Source organism: Phascolarctos cinereus, unplaced genomic scaffold (genome assembly GCF_003287225.1).
Source record: "Phascolarctos cinereus isolate Bilbo 61053 unplaced genomic scaffold, phaCin_HiC Scaffold_1;HRSCAF=81, whole genome shotgun sequence".
Classification (NCBI taxonomy): Eukaryota; Metazoa; Chordata; class Mammalia; order Diprotodontia; family Phascolarctidae; genus Phascolarctos; species Phascolarctos cinereus.
In genome coordinates this window covers 272,915,383-272,940,918 of record NW_027555514.1, presented here as the reverse complement: position 1 = coordinate 272,940,918, position 25,536 = coordinate 272,915,383, and the positions used below count along the sequence as shown (strand labels likewise).

Sequence of the window (25,536 nt, the reverse complement as noted above, 5' to 3'; positions counted from 1 at the left end):
TTTCTCACCAGTCTGCAATTTAGACTTCTCCTTCATATCTCCATGGGTAACCTCCCTTCTCCCTTACTTTTCAGTATTTTTTTTTCTGTGTGGTCTTCTTCCCTTAGAATGTAAGCACCTTGAGAACAGAGATTATATTTGTATTCACAGCATTTAGCACAGTGCCTGTGCCTAGCCTGGGAGCTAGTCAGGAAGACCTGAGTTGAAATCCAGCCTCAGACATTTACTAGCTGTGCAACCTTGGGCAAATCCCTTAACCTCCATTTGCCATAATTTCCTCATCTGCAAAATGGGGATAATAATAACAATACCTACTTGCCAGTGTTGTGAGAATCAGAGAAGGTAGTATTTTTCAGTGCTTAGTACAGGACCTGACACAAAGACTAACATTATTATAGTGATAAGTAATTAATAAGTGCTTGTTGATTAATAAAAGCTTATTGATTGAGGAAGGCTTTGAAGAAATAGAGCTGTTTCAGTGATTATGCTGTCCGCAGTAGCTGAATTGGTCTATTCAGCTGCTAGCTTCTCTGTACTTTTCCCTTTGCCCTGGAAGAATATTCATCAGGCCCTGAGCCATGTTCTTCAAAGTACCTTCTCTGGGTCTGTCTTTGTGCTGGCCTCCATCTTGCCCCTGCTCATAGGCTCTGAGCTTTGGAGCTAGAAAGGACCTTGGAGGCCGTCCAATTCAATGCCTTCATTAAAAAAAAATCTATCTTATTATAAAATTAATAAATGTGAACATTTCCCTCTTTGAAAAAGACGAGAAAAAGAGGACTGTCTACAAAACTGGGAAATCTCCTTTATGAACAACTTCTTGTCCTTTAAAAAAAATTCAAATTTCACAGTCATTCCAACATTACCCTGGTTAGGTTCCTAATAATCCTTCTTCTGTTCTCTTCTATGTATTTTTATGGTTCATTTTCTTTCCTTTTTGAGTATCACTTTCTTTTTTTTTTTAAATTTTTTAAAATTTTCATTTTTTTGGAGTTAACTGACTTGCCCAGGGTCACACAGCTAGTAAGTGTTATGTGTCTGAGGCTGGATTTGAACTCAGGTCCTCCTGAATGCAGGGCCAGTGCTCTATCCACTGCTCCACCTAGCTGCCCCAAGTATTACTTTCACTAGCTCCATTTTCCCTTCCTCAAAAAAAAAAAAGCCCTCCTATATAATAAATAAGTAAACTCATGCACAACAAATCTGAATGTGTTTCCTTTTGCTCCCCTGGTCCATTAGCTCTCTGGCAAAGAGATGTGAAGCATCATTCATCTTAGGACTTCTGTAATCCTGATTGGTTATTGCACTGATCATAATCTCCTCTTCTTACAAATGAGGAAACTAAGTCCAGGAGATTAAGTGACTTGTCAAAGTCACATAGGTAGTAAACATCAAAGGCTGGACTTGAACCTCGGTTTTCTGACTCTAGAGCTGGTGCCATGGTATCATTGCTCTGATACCAACAGCACATGCTGCCACGCTGCCTCTTCTTCCCTTCAGAGAAGCCAATGGCGCCCAAGGATACTGCCAATAAAAGTCTAGAACAGTGAGGACAGTGGGGCATGGAAACACAGCTTACCTGGTTGGGTCCAATCTGGGTGCATTCTGCATTTTGGGCACAGCCACCATTGTTTTCCAAACAGGGGTTGATTTCTTTGAAACATAAAGACCACAATCAGTCAGATAAACTCCTTTTCCAAGGGAGGGGTCCTAGGAGAACTGGGTTTGCCAAGACTGTGACAAAGGCTGAAGGTATGAAGGGTTTAACTTCCTTTGTCAAGGAACAGTTTCAAAGTCAGAGAGGGGCAGCTAGGTGGCACAGTGGTTAGTGTCCTGGAATCAGGAGGACCTGAGTTCAAATGTGATCTCAGACACTTAGTAGCTGTGTGACTCTGGGCAAGTCACTTAACTCTGATTGGCTCAAAAAAAAATGAAGTTAAGGAAGAGGGAGAGAGGGAGACAAAGAGAGGCGGTGGTGGGGAGGATTTCCTTCAGTTTGTATGCTTTAGATCAGGCTGGAATGAAGTAGGTGGGGTGGAAACCATACTGGCTATTACCTCTAGGAGCAAATATAACCTTCTTTGGCATTTAAAGCTCTTCCTAATGTCTCTCCTTCCTGCCTTTTCTGTATTCTTATCAATTATTCCCCTGTATGGACTCTTTGATCCAATCACATTGGTCTATTCACTATTCCTTGTATATGTCTCCCCATGTCCCACCTCCGTGCCCTTGCACTGGCTGTCCCCTCTTGCCTGGCATTCTTCCCCTCCTCGTCTTCTTTAGACTCCTTCAAGCTCCAAGGCTGTCTTCTGCAGGAGGCCTTTCCTAGTCCTCATAGTTGTTAGCGCCATCCTCTCTAAAGTGACCTTCCATTTACTCTGCGTATATTTTAGATGCACCTAGTAATTTCCATGTTATCTCCACCATCAGGATGTGAACTTCTGGAGGGCAGGGACAATTTCAGCCCTTCTTTGTGTATCCAGAACTTATCACTTCGACTGCCACAGATTAAGAAAATTTAATAAATACTCATCAATTGAATGAATGATTTGATGAGTAGAAACAAGGTGGACAAGGACTTTGGGCTTGAGCCATCCTTTAATGTGTCTTATTGTTAGTTTTAATCATTATTTTATTGTTGTTGTTGTTGGAGCAGCTAGGTGGCACCATAGTGCATAGAGTGCCAGGACTGGCATCAAGAAGACTTCTCTTCCTGAGTTCAAATCTAACCTCAGACACTTAGTAGTTGGGTGACCCTGGGCAAATCACTTAACCCTGTTTGCCTCAGTTTCCTCCTTTGTAAAATGAGCTGGAGAAGGCAATGGCAAACCACTCCAGTATCTCTGCCAAGAAAACCTAAATGGGGTCATGAAAGATCAGAGATTGAACACAACTGAATTTTTTTTTTATCAGCCTTGGGATTTTTTTTTACATTCAGTCTCCCACAACACTGTTTTCATTCCCAAACTCTTCCTATTAAGCTTCTTACTTTTTAAAACTTTGCCCCCTCCAAATAAACTTTTGAAATCACACATATAACCACCTGCCTGCAAACTCACATATACTGTTACTTAGCCCTTGAATTCTTTTGCCACACTTGGGTTGATGCCAGCTTCCATCATCTGTATTAGTCTTCAGCAATGGAATAGGCCCTGAGGTAAGGGAAAAGAACTCTTCATCTGAGAGTACCTATCTAGAGCTATAACTGGGAAATTTACACCTGGGACAATCAGTATAACAAAGAACATCCATGTAAATCAACTTTTTTTTTTTTTGCTTTTTGGTGGGGCAATCAGGTTTAAGTGAGTTGCCCAGGGTCACACAGCTAGTACGTGTCAAGTGTCTGAGGTTGAATTTGAACTCAGGTCCTCCTGACTCCAAGGATGGAGCTCTATCCGCTGTGCCACCTAGCTACCCCTGTAAATCAACTTTTAAAGATTAAAGATGTGGAGAGGCCCCAGACCCAAAGAAACAAAAAACAAAAAAACCCCAAAACCTCAAAAAACTCGTTGGAGGAAGGAAATCAGAGACATTGAATTCTTACTGTTATGAGTAGACATCAGGAAATACCATGAGGCTGACATTGGAGAGGTAATTGGATGAGGATTAGGAAGGGAAACAGAATCAGGGGAGGAACTCCCTTGGGGTGTGGCTGATAGAGAGGGAAAGCCATCATCTGGCTGCTTCCTATTTTAACTAATTATTCTTGTTAACTAGTTCCTAAGTTCTGTTGTTTTTATGCTGCTAACAGAGTCCTCATGCTGCCCTTTAAATGTAGGCGCCCAGGGACAAGCTCCAGTTCCTCCACCGTAGTTACAGCTTTGCACTTACCGAGGCATATGATGCCATCTCCAGTGTATCCTGCTTTGCAAACACAAACTCGTTTTCCTGGCGTGGTCCTCCTGCAGTCGGCTTTGGTGGAACAGCCCCCGTTGCTGATTTCACAGGCATCAATTGCTACAGAAAGGAACAGATGAGAGCTTGAGAGCTGGAAGTCACCTTGGACAGCAGTTAGCCCAACCCCTCATTTTACAGAAGAGGAAACTGAGCCCAGAGGTGCAGAGTCTTGGCCAGAGTCACAAAGGCAGAACCTCGTATGGCCAAGATTTGAACCCATATCTTTTGACTCCTCATCTGATGGTAGGAGGGGGAGGGAAGGAGTCATCTCATTGGCTCTGATTTCTGGTCAAGTTTATTCTTTATAATTTCTCAGCATTCAGTTTGGATTATGTGGGAGCTTACACTGCTATAGTCATTGGATTTATCTCTTTCCTTTCTTTTCAATCTGACCTGAACAAATACCAAATAAGATAAGCATTTTCATCTATTTTGGAGAATAGAAGGTAAGGATAGCATGTGAAACCATGAATCTCTATTGTGTAGAACCTGCTTTTCTATTTAAGTTTATAATAATTCCAACAGCAAATTTATATTCCATTGGAAAAAAATAGCACACACAGCAAATTAAATGTAAGGTAATTAATGTATTAATTATGTTGTTAATATGTTGTTAATATTAATATGTAAGGTAAATAATAAATATAAGGCAATTAACATAGTAATTCTATTATTAATAATAATTAATATGCAGTGATATTAATATAGGATATAAATAATGGCATGCAAGATAATACATTAATTATACTATTAATAATTATTAGTATGTAGTAATATTAATATATGAAGTAGATGATTACATGCAAGGCAATTAGTATATAAATTATATTAATAACAATAATATATAGGAATATTAACACATGAGGTAAATAATTAAATGTAAGGTAATTTCCAGGGGCTAGACACTGGGGCTGGGGAGGAGAGGAGAGGTGATCAGGTTATTTTTTTTCCCTCAAAGACAAAGCTCAGGTGTTTCCTCCTTGGAATTTCTCCAACACTTCTCTCTTCCTCCTTCTTCTCCTTTATTGATTGAACAGGGTCTCTTGTCCCTCAGATTTCTTACAGGGCTTTGCCTGGACTTCTCCATGTATCACATTTCCTTCTCTGTGTCATAGTTATTTATGTACATGTCCAATTTCCTGCCTCAAATGGTAGTCCTTGAAAACATGGCTTCTGTCATATCTATCTTTGTAGACTTGGTGCCTAATCCACTGGCCTGCACACAGCAAGTGCATAATAAATATTTGTGGACTTGAAAAAGGGATTCCCACTAAAGGAACAGTCTAATACACAGAGTTTGATTACATATGGATCACCAGTTTGTCAACTTAGCCGACCCAGCAGAAAATAAAAACAGACACAGTCCAGGCCCATCCACTCCACTTCCATCTGGGACCAAAATATTTCCTGATAGTGGACACATCTTTGAAGGTCCCTCTATCCCTATTTTCAGATATTATGTAGGCTGTCATGTGGAAAAGGAAATAGATTTGTTTTCTGTTGCTTCAGAGAATAGAGCTGAATAAAGGAATCTGGGACTGTTAAGTGACCTGCAAGGTCAGTAGGAGTCAACAGTGTCATATGGCAGCTCTCAGAATGGGCACAATAAATGCAACATAATCTGGTGCCCTTGTGACATTAGGCTACATGTGGTGCATTTGGCTAAAGAGGCAGCATGATTCAATGCATGGAATGTTGGACTTGAAGGTGGGTTTACTATGTGCCAGGCACTGTGTGACAAACTTTATAAATAATAATAATAACTAGTAAAATAATAATAATAGCAGCTAGCATTTTACAGCACCTACTATGTGCCGGGCACTGTGCTAAGTCCTTTACAAATATTATCTCATTTAATTCTAACAACTCTAGGAGATAGGTGCTATTATTATTCTCATTTTACAGATGAGGAAACTGAGGCAGAGACTAAGTAACTTGCTCAGGGTTGCACAGCTAGTAAGTATCTGAGGCTGGGATTGAACTCAGGTCTTCCTGACTCTAAGTTCAGTGCTCTACCCACTGTGCCATCTTGCTGCCCCTAGGAAGACCTGGATTCAAATCTCATCTCAGGCACTTGCTAGCTGTGTGACCATGGGCAAGTTGCTCAGCATTTCTGAGCCTCAATTTCTCATCTGTCAAGTAAGGGGGCTGGCTGGACTAGACAGCCTTTAAGGTCTGTGATCCTGTGAATTCATTGGCTCCAATTCTTAAAGTCCCCAGAAATCTCCGTTAGTCCCTTGTGCCAAAGAGCAAAACTCAAGGATGCATAGCCAGGAGGCTTTGAAAAGGCAGGAAATGAAATCCACTTGCCTCTGCAGACGGTCCCATTCCCCTGAAAACCAGCCGCGCACTTGCAGTAAGTTGTACCATCGGAATTGAGTAGACAGCTAAGAAACAAAAGAGAGGAAAGTTTCATGATCAGAAAACCAATCAATGAGCATTTATGAAGCACCCACTCTGAGCCAGGCGTTGTGTTGAGTGGGGGCATACAAAGACCAAAAACCCAAATAAAACCCTAACAACAATCCTTGCATTAACAACACATATGCATGAGCAGGGCCTCCTGGCAGTGTTGTCCTATGCTTAAAACCAGGGAGATGTCAATTTGCAACAGTGGGTAGCCACTGCCAACCAGTTAAGACAAGGTTGTTTAACTCACAGATCAGGTGGTTTGTGAGTCAGAGCAGGAAGGGACCTTTTGAGTCTAACTCCCACATTTTACAGATGAGGAAACTGAAGCACAGACAGGTGTCATAGGATCACCTATCTAGGGGTAGAAGGGATCTCAGAAGAGAAAGAAAGGGAGGGGGAGGGAGAGAAGGAGGGAGAAGAAGAGGAAGAGGGAGAGGGGGGGAAGGAGGGAGGGACAAAGAGGAAGAAAGGTGCAAAGAGCTAGAGTAACTGGGAAGGAGAGGGAAAGAGAACACCAGAAACCTTTCTATTCTATGCTCTGACTTATGAAAGATTCATTCTCAGCCCTCTTGAACTCACAGGATTATAGCCTTAGAGGCACACCTTCATTTTACCAAAAAGAAAACTAGGCTTAGAGTAGGTAAGTGACTTACCCAAAGTCACATAGGCAGTAAGTGACAGAGTTGAGATTTGAACCCAGCTCCTCAGACTTCAGATTCAACACTCCCCCCACCCCCTGCATTTTACTACACTGAAATACTATGTCCATGAAGGAGCTCCAGGAAAACCTGACATAAGTCAATGATTCTACTTCTTACTGCCTGTTTGACATTGGGCAAGTCACACAATTTTTTTTTTCTGAGTTTCAGTTTCTTCTTCTTTAAAATGGAGGAGTTGGACTAGATGTGGCCTCTGAGGTCCTTTCTAACTCTAAGGCTATGAGTCAGGGAATTGAATAGAAGTCTGTCTGGTTTCCCCTCCCTCCTCCCTCTCCTTTTCTCTTTCTCTTCCTCCCTCCCTATCTCCCCCCTCACCACACTTCTTGCTTACACAGAGTTGGTGCAAAATAAGCTTATTAGGAGGGTGTATTGGGATATTTCCCATTTTCGGCAAGTTTTTGGTGCCATTTGGATTTAACTGGGACAATATATCATATTGCCTGCAAATGCCCCAGAAAGGTGGCCCATTGCCGTGGAAAGAGCTCTGTGTGGGAGAGAGAAGACCTGAGTCTGAACCTCAAATCAGTTTCTTCTTCGCTGTGGAATCTTGGGCAAGTATTCATGCTCTAGATCTCTAGTTCCTCTCGACAATGATGGGCTTGGACTAGCTGGGCTCAGGGGTCCCATCCAATGCTTGATCTATGATCCTATTTTCTGCTTGTATGACCTTGGACAAGTCAGTTTCCTCATCTATGAAATGAAGGGTCTGGACTAGAGGATTCCTCTGGTTCCTTTCAAACTCTAAATGTCATGAATCCACATGGCAGCTTACTGAAGGAGATAGGAGGAGCTGCTTGTGGCCTAATTCTAGGATGTCCTAATTTTAGCCTCACAACAAACTCTAGGAACACACCCTGTGCCAGGATGGTGTTCAGGAACTGTAATGCAGTTGGGAGTATGGCACTGATTCTGTCCACATCAAGTGTGACTAAATCCAGCCCAAGCAGTTCTGTGCCCCCTGCCCTGTACTCACTAGGACAATGGAGGGTCTGGAGACCACTTGGAAGAAATCATTTCCTCACTCACAAAGACACATTCAGAAAGAGTCCTGGGTAGATACTTACTTTGCACTGGTATGGCAAGTGTTGTTACAGTCATCTTCCTTGATCTCTGAGAAAAGAGAACAAATTAATTCCCCCACTGGGCCTCTGGGAAGATTGGACTCTTTGAAAACTTTGGCCCCTTTCATGTCCAGTAAAATTCAATTGATTATTATATAGCCCAGGGCTGGGTCTTCCCCAAGTCAACAGTATATAGAGCCATAACAAATCTCCACAAGAGGCATCACTTTGCCTCTATGGCCCTCAGTTTCCTTACCTATAAAATGAAAATTTTGGACTTGACAGCCTGTGGTTACCTTCTAGCTTAATATCTATAATCCTATGACTGATGCAAGGTCACTTAACCTTCCTAAAACTCAGTTTCCTTTTCTGTAAAATTACAGTGCTGGGTTAGTTGCCTTCTGAGGTCACGTCTAGCTCTAGTTCTATGATCCTTTGATCTGAGCTCCTCCTGGACCATGGAGGTGGTTCCCCAATGCATGCACAGGTGAGGAATGCAGAGCTTCTGGGACAGCCAAAATTCTCTCCTGAGCTCCCTGCATTTCCCTCATCTTTGGAAGATTCCCTGGCCTCTGGCTTACAACTGACCTACCTGGTGTATCTCAGGCTTTAGATGCAGGTACTCACAAGACTCTCTTAATGAGCTAGCCTAGATTTAGAGATTGAAGAGATTTAGTCTGAGCCGTCCATTGTCTAGGCAAAAATCCGGCCCTTCAAAAATCCTTTCCCTTCTTTGAACTTCATAGAATCCCAGATATAAAGTTGATAGGGATCTCAGAGGCCATCTAATATATCTCCCTTCATTTTAAAGGTAAGAAAATTGAGAGATCTAGAAAGGTTAACTGATATCTACTAAGTAGGAAACAGGATTCAAATCGAGGTCCTTTGACTCCAAACTCAGCACTCCTTCCACTCTGTACACTGGCTCACATAGAATGGGCAACTCAAAAATCCTGAAAGCCATGATCTTCAATCTCCTTCTGTTCCCAGCTCTTGCCACTGTGCGCATCTTTCCTTGGAACTGAACGTCATGTTGTAAGAAAGGGAAGATGGCCAAGTGGATGGATCACCCATCTCGGAGTGAGGAAGATGTAAGTTCAAATCATGCCTCTGAAATTTATTCTATGCGGCTATGGGTAAATCACTTCACTTGAGTCTCAGTTTCTTCATCTTTAAAATGGAGGTGATATTACCTGTAGAGCTTATCTCACCAGGTTATTGTGAACATTGAATGAGATAATGTAAATAAAGTGCTTTGTAATCTGAAACCCACTATATAAATATCAATCATCATTTTGGCTGCTTCTGGTTTCCATATTTGTGAATAGAGGTTATGTCTCCAGTGTTCAAGAGAAGTTATTGTGTGGTGGAAAGAATATGGGGATAGGGGGTCAGGAGCTCTGGATTCTGGTAGTAGAAATCTCTCTCTGATTGGCTGTCATGACCTTTGGAAAACCATTGGGTTACTCCACAGCCCTGTTTCTTTACTTGTCAAATGGGGTTTATCTCCCCCATTTGTTGTATCTACCTCACATGGCATGGCTCAAATGAGATAGTGCATGTGACAGCACACAGCCCTAATCCTATCTTGAGGAGGGGACAGTTGGTTCTTAATGGCACCAACCCACTCCAACCAACAGATTTGGAACGAAAGTTAGATGTTCTGTTCTTTACAAGTATTTTTGTTTGTTTCTTGTAATTGCATTGATTCTTCACCTCATTATTAATAAGTGAGGGATACTTTTGGGTTTTTTTGGGTTTTTTTTTGGTTGGGCAATGGGGATTAAGTGACTTGCCCAGGGTCACACAGCTAGTAAGTGTTATGTGTCTGAGGCTGGATTTGAACTCAGGTCTTCCTGAATCCAGGGCCAGTGCTCTATCCACCGTGCCCCCTAGCTGCCCCCTTGAGGGATACATTTGGAAATGAACTATCTACTGTCCATTAGGAACTTTGGTAAAACAATGCTATGAACAAATTCTTTAGCACTTAATGTTTCTAGACATTGTCTTTGATAACAAAATATTAATAATAAATTAAAAATAGAAAAAAGAGGTTTGGACTTGGAGCCCAGAAGATCTGGGTTCAAATCCAGGAAAAAAGCTAGGAAAGTTTACCCTAAGGTCTATTTCGAGGTCCACCACTGTCTTCTTGTCTGATATTGGGCAAATCATTGAATATTTCTGGGCTTCCCTTTCTTTATCTGTGAGATGCAGGTATTAGCAGCTGTTTGGTTATTTTTCAGTTGTGTCCAACTGTTTGTGACTCCATTTGGGGTTTTCTTGGCAACGATACTAGAGCGGTTTGCCATTTCCTTCTCCAGCTCATTTTACAGACAAGGAAACTGAAGCAAACAGGGTTAAGTAACTTGCCCAGGGTCACCCAGCTAGTAAATATCTAAGGCTGGATTTGAACTTAGGGAGATGATTCCAGGCCCGGCACGCTATCTACCGAGCTACCTAACTGCCAGGTATTAGACTATCTCATTTTTAAACTTTCCCTCAGTTTTTTTTTGGGGGGAGGGTGAGGCAGTGGGGTGAAGTGAGTTGTCCAGGGTCACACAACTAGCCTCAAGTGTCTGACGCCAGATTTGAACTCAGGTCTTTCTGAATCCAGGGCTGGTGCTCTATGCACTGTGCCATCTAGCTGCCCCTTCCCTCAGTTTTAAAGGCATATGAGCATTATATTACTTGATTAATTCAAGGATCTAGGATTTCCTCAATGTCAGTAGACTCTTTGCCAAGGTGGATTGCAACCATATTTCAGGAGTTGCAGTGGCTGAAAAAGATTCATCACCCTAGGGTCCCTATGAGCAAACTTAGCTGCATTCAGCTCCAACCCTTTTTAGCATTGAGGGATCTGCCAATAGTTGTATTTTGCTGGTTTGACCTCCAAGGACCTCAGATCATCTCAACTCCATGATGGAGCATCGAAAAACTACTGAAGGGAAAGATAGACTTTTTTTTTTAATAGTAAGCATCAAGTATTCGTAGCAAACATTGTGCCCAGGAATATGAGTACTTTAGTAGCCTGAAAGGAATCAGCTGGGTATGAAACAGGAAGGAGCTAATGAGGTGAGCACAGTGGTTAGAGCACTGGGACAGGAGTCAGGAAGATGATTTCAAATCCTAGCTCAGATATTTGATACTATGTGACCCTGGGCAAGACACTTAATATCTCTTAGTCTCAATTCCCCCATCTGTAAAATGGGGACAAAGATGCCTCTAGAACTCCCCTCAGAGTGTATAAAGCACATTATTATCTTTACAGGCAGCCTGGTGTAGTAGATAGAGAGCTGGCCTTGCAGTCAGGGATGCCTGGTGGTTTAAGTCCTGTCTTGAACCCCTACTGACTGTGTGGTCCTGGGCAAATCGCTTCATTGTCCAAAACCCCAAGTTAAAGAGAAGGTGCAAATCTCCATCTGCAGAAGGAATTTTCTTTATACTAAGTTCCTTATATAAATGAGATCGTAGATCTAGTATTACTATTAATAATAATGATCAATTATATTATTATATTTTAGATTTATAATCTACATTATATTGCATATAATTATAACAATTATTTTATATAATTTTAATGATAATTATATAAGTACACTAACCATTATATAGAATTATTAAAATATTGTTTATGTACTTATAATAATCATTTTATGTAATTATTATAACTATTGTGTCATATAATTTAATGATACTTATATAATTATAATACTCATATGATATAAAATTATTACAACTATTATATTAGATACTTATAACTACTGTGTTGTATAATTATATAATTATGATTCTATTATATTAATTATATGATAAATTATAATTGCATATGCTAATTATATATTATATATTGTATATTATATATAATTATATATAATAATATATATAAAATATATATTATGATTTGTGTATTATAAATGATTCTTGATGATGATGATTGCACTGTTTTTGTTCAAAGACTTCAGACTGACTCACCGCTGTCACATTTCACGCCCCTCCAGCCAACGTCACATTCGCAGGATCCGTCTCCATCCAGCCCCTGGCTGCATTGTCCATGGACACAACTGCATACTAAAGGAAAAAAGGAAAAAAGTAAGCAAAACCCCATCCTATGAGCTCTGGCCAGCAAGATGTGTATTGTTTATTACTATCATTAGCTTCCACCATGCTCTCCATTCCTGAATCCCTTGGCTTTGTGTGAGAACCATGGGTCACCATAGAATGTGACAAGCCTCCAGATAATACTTACATCCAGAGAGAAAGTAGAGTCTCTGAAAGCATGACAGAGCCATATGCCTATGGAGTAGTCTAGAAAGCCCTAAGTTCGAATCCAGTGAAACTTACTAGCTGTGTGACCCTGGGCAAGTTACTTAACTCTATTTGTCTCAGTTTCCTCATTTATAAAATGAGCTGGGGGGCAGCTAGGTGGCACAGTGGATAGAGCACTGGCCCTGAAGTCAGGAGGACCTGAGTTCAAATATGACCTCAGACACGTAACACTCACTAGCTGTGTGACCCTGGGCAAGTCACTTAACCCCAATTGCCTAAAAAAAGAAAATGAGCTGGAGAAGTAAACGGCAAACCACCTAGTATCTTTGCATGAAAACCCGGAATGGGGTCAGGAAGAGTGGGAGACAACTGAAAAGACTGAGTAACAATTGGCAAGTTATACATAAAAGGATTTGCAAACTTTAAAGGATGAGGTAAATAGAAATTACCATATAAATAGGGCTGCGGACTTTATCTATGATTTAATTGTCATAGGGGACTCCCAGATGAACAAATTCCCTCCATAAATGTAGGTCAGCTCAGAACTTGGAGGTCTTAGAAGTTAAATGGCTTGGCCATGCAGGCAGTAGATACACAGGTATTTACATACATTCCTGGGTTTGTGGCCAGCCCTTTATTGATCATGACTCACTGTGTTTCGTCATAAAAATGTAAGTGATTCTTATTATAAGAGTATGATTAGGGCGGCGACTGGTGTTTAACATAAAGCTGGTATGTACGTGAGGGTACCTGGCAAGTTTACTTATTTAATTTAAGGAAAAAGATTGAGAAAACACTGGCCATATGCAAAGAGCGTGTGACACGGACTTTTATTATGAAAATGACGACAGCCCAAGAATTCTTTTCCCCCTGTTTCTTGGGGGAGAAGGTGCTGACTTCTTTGCTGATGGCTTGTCAGCTGACTCGAAGGCACTTCAAGGACAGGTCATTTCTGAGGTCACCTAGACCGCCTGTGGCAGGGAAGGAAAGTCCCCATGCCCTCCTCACCTTGGTCACAGTTGGAACCATATCTGCCCTCCGTGCATGTCTCGCAGGCCGTCCCACTGAAGCCTCCCTCACACTCGCACACTCCAGTCCCGTTCACTCCATCGAGACAGATGCCATTCCCAAAGCAGGCATTCCCAGCTTTGCCAGGACAGAGCTGGCACTGAGGCCCGAAGAAGCCTGCACAACATTCTCGGGTCTGAAATGGAGAAGGTTGGGATGATTCTGGCCTCCTTGTCCTTAGTCCAAACCTAGGATCTCATAGGGTCATGATAGATAGCCCTAGAGCCCAAAGGGACTTCCAGAGGCAATTCAGCCCAAATTTCTCATTTTACAATTGAGGAAACTGAGGCGGAAAGAGCCCAACTGACTTGCCCATGGTCACACAGGTAGAAGTCATCAGAGGGGTGATACTTTTGTCTCTCAGTTTTGTCCAGTGTCTTTGGATTTGGGCATGAAGGAGTGGGGGTGTATGTGTGATCCCGTGGTACCTGTGTGATGCTGAATATGGTAGTAACTTCTCTGGGCCTCAGTTCCTTAACTTCAAGGTGAGGGGACTTGGACTAGCTGATCCATAAGTCAGCTCAAAATGTATGAACCTGCCAGATGGAGTCGCTTGGGCCTGGAATCCCTGCTGAGGCTGGTGGAGCGCCTGAGCTCTGCAGATCTAAGCTGGAGAAGGGCTAAAGCCAAGATGAGTCCAAACTAAATCCAAAACCAGCATGGGGAGCCGCCAGGAGGAGGAGGCTGCCAAGAAGTGTAAGAAGGGGAAAACTGGCCCCGGTCAGAAAAGTGAAGGAGGGCAAAGCTTCTGTGTCCATCAGTCTGGGATCCGGCCTGTGAGGGGCTGCTGTACTTCCAGCTTGAGCCAGGCACACTCGTTCTCAAAAAAAGAAAAATAAAAAATCTATGCCTCTCAGGGCCACTAGGTGGCGCAGTGGAGAGACCACCAGCCCTGGAGTCAGGAGGACTTGAGTTCAAATGTGACCTCAGACACATGATACTAGCTGTGTGACCCTGGGCAAGTCACTTAACCCCGATTGCCTCGCGCCCCCCCCCCCCAAATCTATGCTTCTCAAAAAAGCAAACACGAGAAAAGATGGGAGAGTCAGGAAGACAGAAGAGAAAGTCAGGAAATAATAAAAAAGAAATAAAGAACAAAAAACAGAATAAAAAGGAAGAGGTTCCTAAGGGGAGAAAAAGTAGGGCTTTTTAATATCAATCTCATGGGCCACAAATTATCCAGCCTAAGGTGGACAGTGGAGAAATAGGAATAGGGTATGTTTACTCTGTGGAGAAGGTAGACTGTGAGTGTGGAGGAAACATCTTCTCCCCAGGGGAAGAAAAAGAACCTTAGTGGTAAAAGAAAAGCGGCTATAGAGTTGTATAAATAGAGACAGACCCACAGCATGTATTTTGTTCATAACAGAATGAGACCTGGGTCACTGATTTTATATATATATTTGCTTTTTTTTTGGGGGGGTGGCACTGGGCAATGTGATTCAGTGACTTGCCCAAGGTCACACAGCTAGTAAGTATCAAGTGTCTGAGGCTGGATTTGAACTCAGGTCCTCCTGACTTCAAGGCTGGTGCTGTATCCCCTGTGCCACCTCGCTGCCCCCACTGATTTTATTTTGAAGGAGGTTTTTACTTTATTGGAGATCTCCAGGCCCACCAGGATATTGTGATGAGACCAACCTCAGAGAAATTCATTACCCACTGAATAACTCTGAGTGGCCTCCTCTGACGGGATTTTTTTGCCTCCAGTAATCTCACCCTGAGGCTGTATAAACCCTACATATGTGTATATCTCCCCCTTGGTTCCCCAGCATTGCTCTCTACCAGGCAACTGTCTATCACCTGATGCTAATTACTCTTTTTATCTTCCAGGTTTGCTTCCTGATTCATTGACCTCCAGTCAAAGAGACCAAGGTGGGAGGATTTATTCTCTGGGATCTTAGGACCTCTGGTGTGAGAAATTCCTCCACAACTCCCATGGCCAAGGAATACGAACTGAGTCCTGAAAAAATAGGTAAGTCAGCGTGGCTCAGTGTTATGAACGTCAGATTCGGAGCAAGGGATCCAGGGTCCAAATCCTGACTCTGACCTTATTTGACTTTGGGGAAAGTTGACCCATCCAAGGCCTCAGTTTTCCAGATCTGTAAAATGGGAGGGTTGGACTGGATTGCCTCTAAGGTCCCTTTGTACTCTAAATCTGACCTATGAACTTTTTACTGTCTCAGCTGGCCATGTGTTTGATTTAGTCAGTCTCTGAGCAAGCTGCTAGGGTGGTCACTGATGTAGAGAGGCCACTCGGTCTGCCTGTGCCTAAGTTTCTACTTCTGCCAAATGAAGATAATAATTCCTACCTTATTGCTTCAGGGATTGGCTGAGATATTCCCTTTGAAAAGTCATGTATTCTTCCTATTAAAATGGAAGCTCTTTGAGGGCAGGAATTTTTTTTTTATCTTTGTAATACCAAAGCAGAGCACAGTGACTGGCATGTAGGCAGGTAGAATGGAACTAAATGGATGAAAACCATTATGGGGAGTGAGGAGGGAGATACTCACAATCACTGTTTTGGCACATTTCGTCTGGCATCCAATATGCAAAGATCTCTTTCCCATGAAGAAAGTCACATAGATACATTTCTTTATCTCTCCTTCCTGTGAAATAGGAGCATTTACATTACTTTTTAGCTGGATTCAAGACCATTAATGCTTAGTGCTAGACGTAAATGCATATTGGGGCACAGTCCTGTCCTCATGTCCAAAGCCAACTGTAGAGTCAATATTAAGGCTGTTGGCCAGAATTGGAGGAGTTCATCTTCCCAGCTTTGGAACCCAGCACTAGAGCTGAGATTGGCAGTGAATGAGAGCAAAGTCACCTAACCCATTATTTGCTCTAGCTGGTCCTAGACTAGACCGTATTTGCATCCCATCCAACCATTCCTCTCATGCCCTGCCATCTTGCAATCTGCCTTGCTACCACAACCATAATGCACTCTGTCTGTTTTCAGCCTCTTGCTTTGAGAATCCATTTTTGGAGGGAGAAAGGCAAGTAAGATTTGTGCTGGACTGAAGGAAACAGCTGGAAATTCCATGATTTTGTTGCTCAGCAATAAATATAGATAAGGATGGAATGTGGAATGGGGGTTGGAGGGGTGCCCTGGTGTTTCTACTAGCACATGAAGGAGTCCCTGAGATAGGTGGTAGGGTCCTAGATTGATCAGTGATTTAACAAGATTAAAACAGGAGAGTGAGTGAGTGAGTGAGTGAGTGTGTGTGTGTGTGTGTGTGTGTGTGTGTGTATTATTGACGTGTTTGATGGTCAGGTGCAGCCAGTGGACCCCCTTCTCAAATAATGTTTTTAAATGCGTAAAATAAAACATAGGTTCTATAAAGGAAACCGACTTCCTTGAAATAAAGATGTAACTTTTTCCCACCTGAGCCTCTTGCAGTCTGTCTGTCACCTATGGGGAGAAATCTGTACTCCATAGGGGTCTGTGGATCCCAGGTTAAGCACCTGTGAGTTAAAAGGAATGTTTTAACCTCAAGCTTAGAGGCTTGGCTTGGGCCAGGGACCTCTCTATAGTAAATACTAGGAGAAATGGAGACAAATCTTAGCTTGGGGAAATCTGCTGGATCTTCTAGGCCACATGTGGCCGTCTAGGTCCTCATATGCAGCCCTTCGACTGAATCCAGGCATCACAGAACAAATTCCCTTCATAAAAGGATTTATTCTGTAGAACTTAGACTCAAAAGGCAGCACTTGAGGACCTAGAAGGATGTATTCTGTGAAGTTTGGATTCAGTCAAAGGGCTGCACTTGAGGACCTAAAAGACCACATGTGGCCTCAAGCCTGCAGGTTCCCTGCCCTGGTTACTAGGCTATATCTTTTTGGGTGTATTGGTTCTGGGGAGGGGTTGGGAAGTCTCTATTTAAAGGCTGTCCCTAGAAGGGGATTAGTGATTCATTTCTTTCCAAGCACTAAAAGACAATTTAAGTACAGAGTGCTGGAGGTCACCAAGACAAGCAGGGAAAACAAGGAGTCTTTAAAGGACATACTTTTACTCAGTGGATTAAATGGGTGGAAATCTAGAGGAAACTGTAAAACGATGCTGTCAAATAGAAAGAATGCTCACTGATGGAGGAGTTGGACCATTCAACTCCTAACTTCCTTATTAGCTGGATGATATGGGACAAGCTAACCTCTGAGCCTCGGTTTCCTCATTTGTAAAAAGAGGATAATACTAGCTGTATCTACATCTCTTTGGAGTGGTGAGGAAAGTGCCTTGTGAAGTTTGTCAAATCACTCCAGATGGGGGCTGCTGTTCTTATTTCCTCATCTGTGATGCCCGGTTTGCTATAGGTGAAATAAAAGCATCAGCAGTAATAAAAACAAACATTTCTAGAGAGCTTTAAGGGCTCCAGAGCTCTATATTTGTATCTATATCTATATGTATGTGTACATTTATATGTATGTATGTATATATATATATATGTGTGTGTGTGTGTGTGTGTGTGTATATCTCTATCTATCTATCTATCTATCTAGCTATATCAGTTAATTTGATCCTCACAAAACCCCTGAGAAGGAGGTGTTAGATATGGGGACAGATAGTTGTCACATACAGTATATTGAGTGCTGGACTTAGAGCCAGGAAGAATTGAGTCCAAACCCAGTCAAGTCACTTAAGTGCTCTCAGCCTCAGTTTCCTCATCTGCAAAATGGGGATAATAATAGTGCCTTTCTCCTTGAGTGGCTGTGAGGATAAAAGTAGATATTTGTAAAGCACTTTAAAAACCTTAAGTCTCTGTGTAAATATTAGCTATTATTATAAGATTGCTATATTTAGTATATGTTGTTGTTCAGTTATTTCATTCATGTCTGACTCTTCGTGACCCCATTTGGGGCTCTCTTGGCAAAGATACTGGGGTGGTTTGCCATTTCCTTCTCACAGATTCTTCATATATAACAAATGAAATTATTTCATATAAAATGTTATTATTTTATAGATGAGAAAACTGTGACTCATGGAGATTAAGTAATCAAAGTTTTGGGGAGGACCAAATGAGATCCTATATACCAAGTGCCATGGAAATGTGACATGAATTATCATCGAATCATCACATGATAGAAGATGTTAGCATCCTTGATTTTTCATCATGGTACTTGTGCCATTACCAAAAGCTATTTTATTAATGACACAAAATACTAAATAAATACTAGAAGTATTTCATAGCAACAAAATACCAAGATCCTCAACAGAGGAGAAGGTCAGATCTACACCTTTCTGCTCATCCCCCTTCTCCTTATTTATAACAGGATTTCCAGAAATGTTGTGTCCAGCATGTCTCCTCCCCGCGGCACCTGGAAGTTCATACACACAGCTTTGGAATTCACCCCCCGGAAGGCTGAGCTATCCTCATTGGCTCTTGAGGGAAAGCAGACTAACTCAACCTACTATATTCAGCTGTTCCCAGATCAAGCTTCCCATCCCATCTGGCCATCCCCATATCCCCAAGCCATCTTGCCATCTGACCTGCCCCCATGTTCTTTAACTTTCCTTCTGCTCGCCACCTCTGGATCTTGGGGATGGTAATCAAATAAATCCTGCTATAATTCCTGGAAAGCTCATGACAGTCAACTGCCTTATGGCTCTACTCATCATACCTGTGATTCCTCAAAGCAAAACTCCCTTTCCTTGGCACCACTGCCCTCATGTGAGTTTTTCTATTGGGATGAAAGCTCTTTGTAGGTAGAGACTACTTTGTTTCTGTCTCTGTTTCCTTAGTTCTTAATTCTACTCCTGCCAAATGGTAGGTGCATAACAGATGCTTTCACCTATAATGGAACTATCTGCTCCCTATTGGACAACTGACTCTACCATGGACCCAGCCTGGGTTTTGATAAGTGAACTTTCCCTTAATCTTGTCCCATCCAGGTGTCTACTTCACTTCCAAACCATTTCTATCTCCCTTTCAGCTACTCCTTTTTACTTGATGACGTCCCCCACTAGAACTTAAGCTCCTTAAGGGCAGGGACTGTCTTGTTTGCTTATATCTGTACCCCAGGGCCAGCATCATAGGTGCTTAATAAATACTTTCTCTCCTTTCCGTCTCTTCTTCCCCTCTTCCCTTCCCTTCATCCTTTCTTTCTTCCTTTCTCCTTGTCTCTCTTTCATCATAAATTTTTTATATTTCTAGATAAGTTTATTTTTCACTTCTGCTATCAAAGGATATCTGGCTAATAGAAAACACAACCCAGAACTGATCTTGTTGTGTATAAATATTTCTTCAGTGTGGTGTAGCCAAAATGAACATGGGACTTAGAATGAAAACATCTGGACTTCTGCTCCAGGCTCTGACATCTCCTACCTATGGGACCCTAGGAAAGTCACTTGATCTCCACCTCAGTTTCCTCAGCTGTAAAATGGGGATCAAGACATTGCATGGGACTTCTAGGGGCAGAGCCAAAATGGTGGAGTAGAGGAAGCACTCAGGCAAATTCTTCCACTGTTCCCTTCCAAATAACTTTAAAATACCTCAAACTGAATTTTGGAGTGGCAGAGCCAACAAAGGTCAGAATGAGACATTCTTCAAGCCCAAAACAACTTAGGAGGTTGGAAAGAAAGATGTGTGTGACATGGGACTGGAAGCTGGCTCAGAGCCCATGCGGATGTAACACCAGTGGTGGGACTACGTAGTAGTGACAGAAGCAGCAGGAGCTTTCAAGTCAGAGACAGTAAGGGGACCTGGCAACTGGTCAGAAAGAGGTTACGGGGACCCCTGTGCTAGAACTGGATGTGGGATGGAAAACTGTTCGGCAGCTCCATTGCCCGTACCCACCCCTGGGGCACAGTTCGAGTACAGAGAGGACTTTTGGTTAAAAGGGAACCAGGGCTCTGAGGAACAATATAGCTTTTGGTCACAAGGGATGAAGGATCATGAGGGGCAGGACTGATTGAAATCCCAAGAGATCAGGGGCTCTTCCTGGATAAGGATCAGGAGAACAATGGCCACATCTCTATCCAAATCACATACTTTGGAAGAACTGACAATTTCCCAAAGCCTAGATCTAGCTCTGTAAACAGCTGTGCAAAAAAGCCAGAAGCTTGGGACAGTGCCCTTCACCCCACACCCCCCATGCCGGGAATAGAGTCTAACTTCAACATAAATTCAAAGTCAAGAAAAATCTGGAAAAGTAGAGAAACAACAAAAAGAACCTGACCATAAAAATCTGCTATGGTGATAGGGAAGGTCAAGTCACAATTGGTGAAGGTGTAAACTAGTTCAACCATTCTGGAGAACAATTTGAAACTATGCCCAAAGGGCTATAAAGCTGCCTACCCTTTGGTCTAGCAATACCACTACTAGGTCTGTACCCAAAGAGATCAAAGAAAAGGAAAAAAGACCTATTTGTACAAAAGTATTTATAGCGGCTCTGGTTTTTTGGGTTTTTTTGATGGCAATGAATTGGAAATTGAGGAAAGGCTGAACAAGTTATGCTTGTGATGGAATACTTTTGTGCTATACCAAAACCAGGGACAAATTTGAGAAGACTTATATGAACTGATGCAAAGTGAAGGAAATAGAACCAGAAGAACACTGTACACAGTAACAATATTGTAAGGATGATCAACTGTGAAAGACTTAGTTACTCTGATCAAGATGGTGATAAAAGGCAATTCCAAAGGACCCATGATGAAAAGTGCTATCCACCCTCAGAGAGGGAATAAGTAAACTCTGAGAGCAGATTGAAGCATACTTTTGGGGAAATTTTATTTTTTTGCTTTTTTGTGTGTTTTCTTTTGAAACATGGTTAATATGGAAATATGTTTTGCATGACTTCACATATATAATTGATATCACATTGTTTGCCTTCTCAAGTGGTGGACGTGCAATGGTAGGGAGGGAGAGAATCTGGAACTCAAAATTTAAAAAAATCAAATGTTAAAAAAAATTTCCCCATGTAATTGGGAAATAGTCAATGAAATAAAAATATATTAAAAAAACCAAGACACACTATCAGTTTGGGAGGGTAGGATATGGAGGAAGCATATAAGTCAAGGTATTGAATAATTAGCTATTGTTCTAGGCTATAATCCTGAGAGGGAACAAGTGAAAGTTCTCTCATTGCCAGCATGCACCTCATTTTCCAGCTCTACTTCCCTGACCTGATTCTTCCTTGTATTTGAGCACCTCATTACCAATCCCATAGAAATTGACTCCAACATTCTAGAAAATACTTACCACAGGTTTCATTCCAGGAGGGCAGTGCTGTAGAAAACAGTGTTCACACTTTCCCTTTGTAAGAAACAGAAAACAAAGGAAATATTTCAGAATTAATGCTTCTTGTGAAAAATGAGGTCATTGGACTGGAGGGCTCTGAGGCCCCTTTTATCTATGATTTTCTCAGATCTTATAACCCTGTGTAAAGTGTCTTAGCCTATAGACAGGCTCAGACTGACTCAAAGGGACTCCAAGATACCATCTTGTCTAGTGGTCTCCAAAATGAAGGGCAAGTTAGGGAGATGTCACAAGACAGCTATAAAATGACCAAAAGGGGTGTGTGATCAACCAGTTAAAGAGTGAGAATATGGGTCACATCCTGCCTCCACTGGGCATGTTTCCAGCACTTCACCTAATTTTGATCAATACTTCTTCATTCCACCCCTTCTTCCCCTGCCCCCAGATTCCTTTGGCTATGCCTAGTATGGACGCCTCAGGTCCATCATAACATAACTACAACCCAGGCAGAGTAGTTGTCCAGGCAAAATTCTCTGCTGCCCTCACGTTCTCACCTTTTCTCCACCCTACACCTCACTCATGGCTGGGACATTGCCCATCAGTGGATGGGTTTTGTGTTGTACTCTAGGGGCAATACTTGGTGAATAAGACCCACATGCCTTTTGCATTTTGGGTTGGATAGATGAGTTGCACGGGATGAAAAGGCATGAATGGGTTGTGATTGGCACCTCAGATCGCATAAGATTATTTTCCCCCCTAATGCTTCCTTCTTCCAAACTTCCTATTAGTGAATGGCACCTCCAACTTTCTATTCATTCTCACGACATTGGTGTCATCTCCTCATTGTCCTTCACACCTCCCCCTCTTGCATATCTAATCAGTCGCCATGTCTTGTCATTTTTACCTCAATAATATCTCTGGTAGAAGGCCCTTCTCTCTACTCACATAGCCACCAACTTGGTTCAAGCCCTCATTACCTTTCACCTTAATTACAGTGAGAGTTTTTTAATTGGTCTCCTTCCCTCTCTTTCCAGTTCAACTGTTCTTCCACTCAGTGGCCAAAGAGATTTTCCTGAAGAAAATATCTGATCCTATTACTTTTCTGCTTAATAAATCCCAGTGTTCTATTGTCTCAAGGATAAAATATTATTTCATTTTTATCTCATCCTTTTTAGTTTATATTTTTGTGCTTTCTAATATACATAATAATTAGTACAATAACACAGATAGATGATTTATAAATAAGTAAATATACCTACCCTTTTTAGTTAGCACAGAGCTTAGCATAAGTAAGTATTTTTATTATTTATTTATTTTTTGCTTTTTGGTGAGGCAATCAGGTTTGAGTGACTTGTCCAGGTCACATAACTAGTAAGCGTTAAGTGTCTGAGGCTGGATTTGAACTCAGGTCCTCCTGACTCCAAGGCCAGAGCTCTATTCACTGTGCCACTTAGCTGCCCCATAAAGTAAGTATTTTAATAAATGCTTGTTAGCCTGACTTGCTGACATACTGGAGGTATGAGCTCAAGATATTCTTTTTACTGATGATCAAAACTATGATCAAAAGAGTGCATGGCACTGCTGTAGTCCATCTCTCTGCTGCCAGTTTCCATACCACTTAGGATCCAGGTGTTGTCTATACCACTCAGGATCTGGGTTTTTTGTCACCTCTTTGACAATGAGTAGCAGTTGGATATGGCACAAAGGACCCTGGATTTGTAATCAGAACTCTTGGGTTTGCGTATTGGATATACTACTCACTAACTGTGAGACTTGGGCACTCATCCTTTACCCTTCTGACTCTCAGTTTTCTCATCTGCAAAATGGCAATAATACTTGGACTATTTATCTCTCATTGTAGGGAAAGGGCTTTGTAAATGCTAAAGGATTTTATTTATGACTGTGTACAGCCCAGTCTTCATGGCTTAATATGAATTTACTGTCATCCAAAATCAGTAATAGAGTTATGGAAAACGTGCTAGACCCAGGAGTAAGAACTGGATTGATCCCAGTTTGGCCAGTTAACTACCTAGTGGCTGTGTTGAAGCCCCAGTTGCTTTATCTGTAAAATGGGAATAATAGGATCACAGATCTACAGTTGAGAGAGATCTCAGAAACCATCCAGTCCAACATGTTCATTTTTATAGAGTAGGAACCTGACCCCCAGGGAAATGGATTGATTTGTCTGGAGTCACTTAACAGGCAACACGCATGCGGTGTGGGATTTGGTGGCTGAAGACATGGATTCAAATCCTGACTCACTACCTTACTTGTGTGGTCACTTAACTTCTCTGGGTCTCAATTTCCTCACTTGAAACTGGGGGAAGAAGCTGGGTTAGTTAACCTCTAGCATACCTTCCAACTTTCAAGCTGTAATCCTATGACATCCTAAGTCACAAACCGTGGTGGAGGGAATATGATGCTAAGTGCTTTACCAATTTTATCTCATTTGATTCTCACAGCAATGCTGGGAGGTAGTTACTATTATTACAGTTGAGGCAACTGAGGTAAACAAAGGATTCATCTTCCTGCCTCAGACACTTATTAGCTGTGTGACCCTGGGCAAGTCACTTAACCCTGTTTGCCTTAGTTTCCTCATCTGTAAAATGAGCTGGAGAAGGAAATGGCAAAGTACTCCGGTATCTTTGCCAAGAAAACTCTAAATGGGGGTACAGGACATGATTGAGAAATATCTGAACTTGCTGATAAAGGACATGCCTGGTCCTTTATCACTGTGGTACCAACTGCTTGCATGAGATAAATAGCAATATTTTCCCTTGTCCCCCACATCCATATTTCTAACCTTTTAATTTATTTTTCATGGTTTTTTTTTTGGGGAGGGACTGAAGTTCTCATGACTGACAGCATCACTGTAATTGGCGACCACTTACTCGTAAAGTGGTAGTGTAGTTGCTATCACATCTGTTCTTCTGGATTTCCAGGACTTTCCCCAAACCGTGGATGACACCTTTGTCAGTGGCCACATTGGTGTAGTTGATTGGGGCCTCGTTTACATAGAGCTGAGAGAAAGAGGACCAGATGGATATTTTGTTATTTCCCTGGAGGGCTGGTGTCTGGAGTGTTGTTCTAAACCAAGGGTCTCCAAAGGGGAGGATGGGGCTGCTGCCAGTAACCCCAGGGTTTGTGACCAATCAGCCGGGAATGGGAAGATGGGCACACCCTTTTCTCCCTGCAGTAGCCAACTGTGGGACTTGTTTCCATCACAATCATGCCTACCCCTGTCTCCTAAGACTTCCTTACTCTGTCCTCTGTCTTCAGTGTGCAACCCCCCATCCTTCCCTCTTTTGAGCTGGGCATCAGCCCCTTAGGGTAATTATAAATGAATCCCCACCTGGGTACCCGCAGCAGTAGCTGCTCAGATGCCATTGAAAAAATTCGACACCCCCTAGAATACCCATCCCAGCCCCCAAGATCATCTCGTGGCTGACACAGATGCGTATTGGAAGATGGGCTCTGGTTCCACGGTAGTGACTGCTGAGTAAGAGCCAATCTCTTCTTTTCATTTTAAGTGGTCCAGAGGGATTGCACAGGCAAGCAAACATGAATGGGTTATGAACTACTGTCCAGTTACATTACCTTTTCCCATAAGCCCACCTACTTTTCAAACTTCCTCATTGTTGTCAAGGACAATACCATCTTTCTAGTCTCCAAGCTTGACTACTTGCGTATCATCCCCGATTCACCCTACATATCCAATCACTTGCCAAGTTTTGTTGCTTCTACCCCCGTAACACCCCTCATATCTGTCAACTGCTCTCCAGCACATAGCCATTCCACTTTGGGACAGTTCTAATCATTAAGGAGTTTTTCTTGCATCAGGCCTACGTCTTCATCTCTGTAACATCTACCCATCATTTCCATTTGTACTACCCAGTTCCAGGCAAAAGGATTTGATGACCTTGTCTC

At 42.1% G+C, this 25,536-nt stretch overlaps 1 protein-coding gene across 3 annotated transcripts in view; it reads right to left on the bottom strand.

Annotated features, from left to right (window-relative positions):
• STAB2 (stabilin 2) overlaps positions 1-25,536 on the bottom strand; it is a 167,623-nt gene that overhangs the window by 59,118 nt on the left and 82,969 nt on the right. For all 3 annotated transcript variants that reach the window (XM_020982368.2, XM_020982367.2, XM_020982366.2), the window contains exons 35-43: positions 24,501-24,629; positions 21,613-21,666; positions 15,928-16,023; positions 13,361-13,556; positions 12,059-12,154; positions 8,090-8,135; positions 6,205-6,281; positions 3,829-3,954; positions 1,577-1,650 (exon numbers count right to left, since the gene is read on the bottom strand). In XM_020982368.2, coding sequence (XP_020838027.1) covers positions 1,577-1,650; positions 3,829-3,954; positions 6,205-6,281; positions 8,090-8,135; positions 12,059-12,154; positions 13,361-13,556; positions 15,928-16,023; positions 21,613-21,666; positions 24,501-24,629 — 894 coding nt within the window. The remainder of the gene's footprint in view (positions 1-1,576; positions 1,651-3,828; positions 3,955-6,204; positions 6,282-8,089; positions 8,136-12,058; positions 12,155-13,360; positions 13,557-15,927; positions 16,024-21,612; positions 21,667-24,500; positions 24,630-25,536) is intronic.